We start from the raw sequence: 2,550 nt of genomic DNA, 5'->3' as shown, positions 1-2,550 counted from the left end.
GGAGATGCCGGAAGAGACTAGACAAAAATCGTGCACCTATGGATGAGGACAGTGGGTGGGGAAGTGAGGGCGGAGGGAGGGGCGGGAACTGGGAGGAGGGGAGTTATGGGGGGAAAAAAGAGGAACAAATGTAATAATCTGAACAATAAAGATTTAATAAAAAAAGAAATAAAAAAAAAAAGACTGACCTCAATGCCTATCGTTCTGAGATGTCAGACCCCAAGGGAACATGAAAAGATCCTCAAACCTTCCCAGGGAGAAGACAGAACACACATATAACAAATGAAAATCAGAACTCCAGGCCCTGGTTGGGTAGCTCAGTTGGTAGAGTGCCATCCTGATATGCTTCTTGATAGGTTTTGGGTTCAATCCCAGTCAGGGCATAAATAAGAATCAATCAATGAATGCATAAATAAGTGGAACAACAAATCGATGTTTCTATTTCTCCCTCCCTTCCTCTCTCTATAAAACCAATCAACCAATTAAAAAAAAAACCCAAAACAAACAACAACAAAAAACTCCCTTCTTGTCCTCTCAACTGCAACCCTAGAAGCTACAGGACAAGCCAGCAGTCATGACACCAAGACAGTGAGAGAAAATGATTTCAAATCTAGAATTCTATACCCAACCAATCTTCAATTAAACATGACTGAATAATGACATTTTCAGTAGGCAAAATCTCAACGTATGTGCTTCCCATGCACCCTTTCTCAGGAAATTGCTAAAGGATGATACACTCCATTAAGTAAAAGTCCAGACTAAGAAAGGCAAAAATACAGGATTCAGGAAAGAGCATTTACTAGGGGGAAGAAACAAATGATGGTGACGAACACCCTAATACAATAGTTATGAAACAGACCTAAAGAAAAACATTTCAATGGCAAAGTTTAAGTTAGAGAGATGTGGTCCAAAAAAAATAAAAAGCAAATAATAACATGAATTAGTAATTTTAGAGATATGAGAAGTTTTAGAAAAAAGGATATATCGCCATAGCATACTTCATAAGTATTAGATGTTGAAAAATGGATCAATAAATAACACAAATAGCAGAAGCTTACTGTTTAGAAACAGGAAACTAGCAGGGGAATGAATGAGAAGTCTATCGCAGGAGGGCTGGAGGACGTCTATTTTAATAAGCTGTATTGCACTAGCTTGACTTTGTAAACTATAAACACATATTATTGATAAAATTAGAAGTTAAATAAATCTTCCAAATTTCTGCCCATCATTTGGGCCTAGCGGCTCTGATCTGGAGGAATTACAACATGATACTAAGACTAAAACAGTAAGGCTGAAATAGGTAACGGTGGAAGAAACAGAACCAAAAAGAAGATAAAGGGCAAGCTGGTAAGAATTTCTCATACTCACCATCTCTCTGGCTATTTCCAGCGCTTCCTGCAGGCCATAGAGCCTGCCGCAGACCAGGTAGATTCCATTGGCCCAGAGAATGCAGCCCTCATGGACCCAAAATTCATTGCTGTCAAGAGGTAGTTCAGGGATTTGTAACTCCAGCTCAGGGCCACCTTCTGAAGTGGTGGGCACAGAGGGCTTTGAGTCCAAAACAGTCTTTTCGCTGCCGCCCTCTGTGGTTGCTTTTTTACAGGGAAGCCCCCGGGCCAGGGACCGAGGGCCTCCACCACAGTCTTCCGAGCGGTGCCGCCGCTTAAACCTGGGGTGGGCGGCCAGGCTCCTCTGCTCCTTCTGCTGCTGCTGCTCCTCCTCCTCCTCAGTGTCCGTCTTGGAGCCGTTGGAAGCGCTTTTGTGCCGTACCTTAACTTTGCTCTGCATTTCCGTGGCCCTCTTAGGAGGTGGGTTTTTCGGGAGAGTGGCTGCATAATCTTGGGGATAAAAGGGTCCAAAGAGGTCACCCATGTTCCGGTAACTGGCCCACTTGCCGCACAGACAGCAAACCAGGTGGCCCATCACAGAAGACTCGGTTACCACAGGTCCCTGCAGCATGAAGGACGAGGCTGGGAGCGCCTTGCTCTCCGTGCTGCTGGGTGGTGGGGTCAGAGACCTCTGCCCCTTCCGGCCCCTCACCAATTTGGTCTGTTCTTCAGCATTGATGATTGTACAAACGGCTCCAAGTTCACACTTATTTACTACATGAATATAAGGGAAAAAAGACTTGTTCTTGGCATCACTTTTGTCCAGTGGCTGGGTGGCATACTTCAGTTTGATCTCAGGTTCTTGGGGTTCTACGATGGGAACTGCTTGTTTGGTTTTCCGCTTCCTTGGCTGTGCCCCAGGCTTCCTTCTCTCCCTCCTTTGTCTCTGCTTTTTTGGCTTTGGCTCTCCATCTGCAGAACCTTCTGGTATCTGGGGGGGTTGAGGGGGTGGAGGTGGTGGCTGCTGCTGTTTCTTTTGCTTATTCACACTACCAATGGGTCTCCCCTTCTTCTTTCCCGAAGGGAAGTACCCCTTTGGGGGGAAACCCTCTGGTTTGGGGGAAATCGTCACTGCATCGGTCTCCTTCTCAGCCTCGGATTTGCCTCAGGGGCCAGTCGGCCAGCTGCAGGTACATTCTTTGAGTCAGGAAAGATTAAAGGC

The 2,550-nt window shown here is 45.6% G+C and overlaps 1 protein-coding gene across 1 annotated transcript in view; it reads right to left on the bottom strand.

Moving 5' to 3' along the window:
- TCF20 (transcription factor 20 (AR1)) overlaps positions 1-2,550 on the bottom strand; it is a 93,033-nt gene that overhangs the window by 35,883 nt on the left and 54,600 nt on the right. Inside the window, 2 exon segments of the mRNA XM_015571911.1 lie at positions 1,369-2,480; positions 2,483-2,545. Coding sequence (XP_015427397.1) covers positions 1,369-2,480; positions 2,483-2,545 — 1,175 coding nt within the window.

This window comes from Myotis davidii, unplaced genomic scaffold (assembly GCF_000327345.1).
Source record: "Myotis davidii unplaced genomic scaffold, ASM32734v1 scaffold428, whole genome shotgun sequence".
In the NCBI taxonomy this organism is placed as follows: domain Eukaryota; kingdom Metazoa; phylum Chordata; class Mammalia; order Chiroptera; family Vespertilionidae; genus Myotis; species Myotis davidii.
This window is presented reverse-complemented; position numbering and strand designations above follow the sequence as displayed.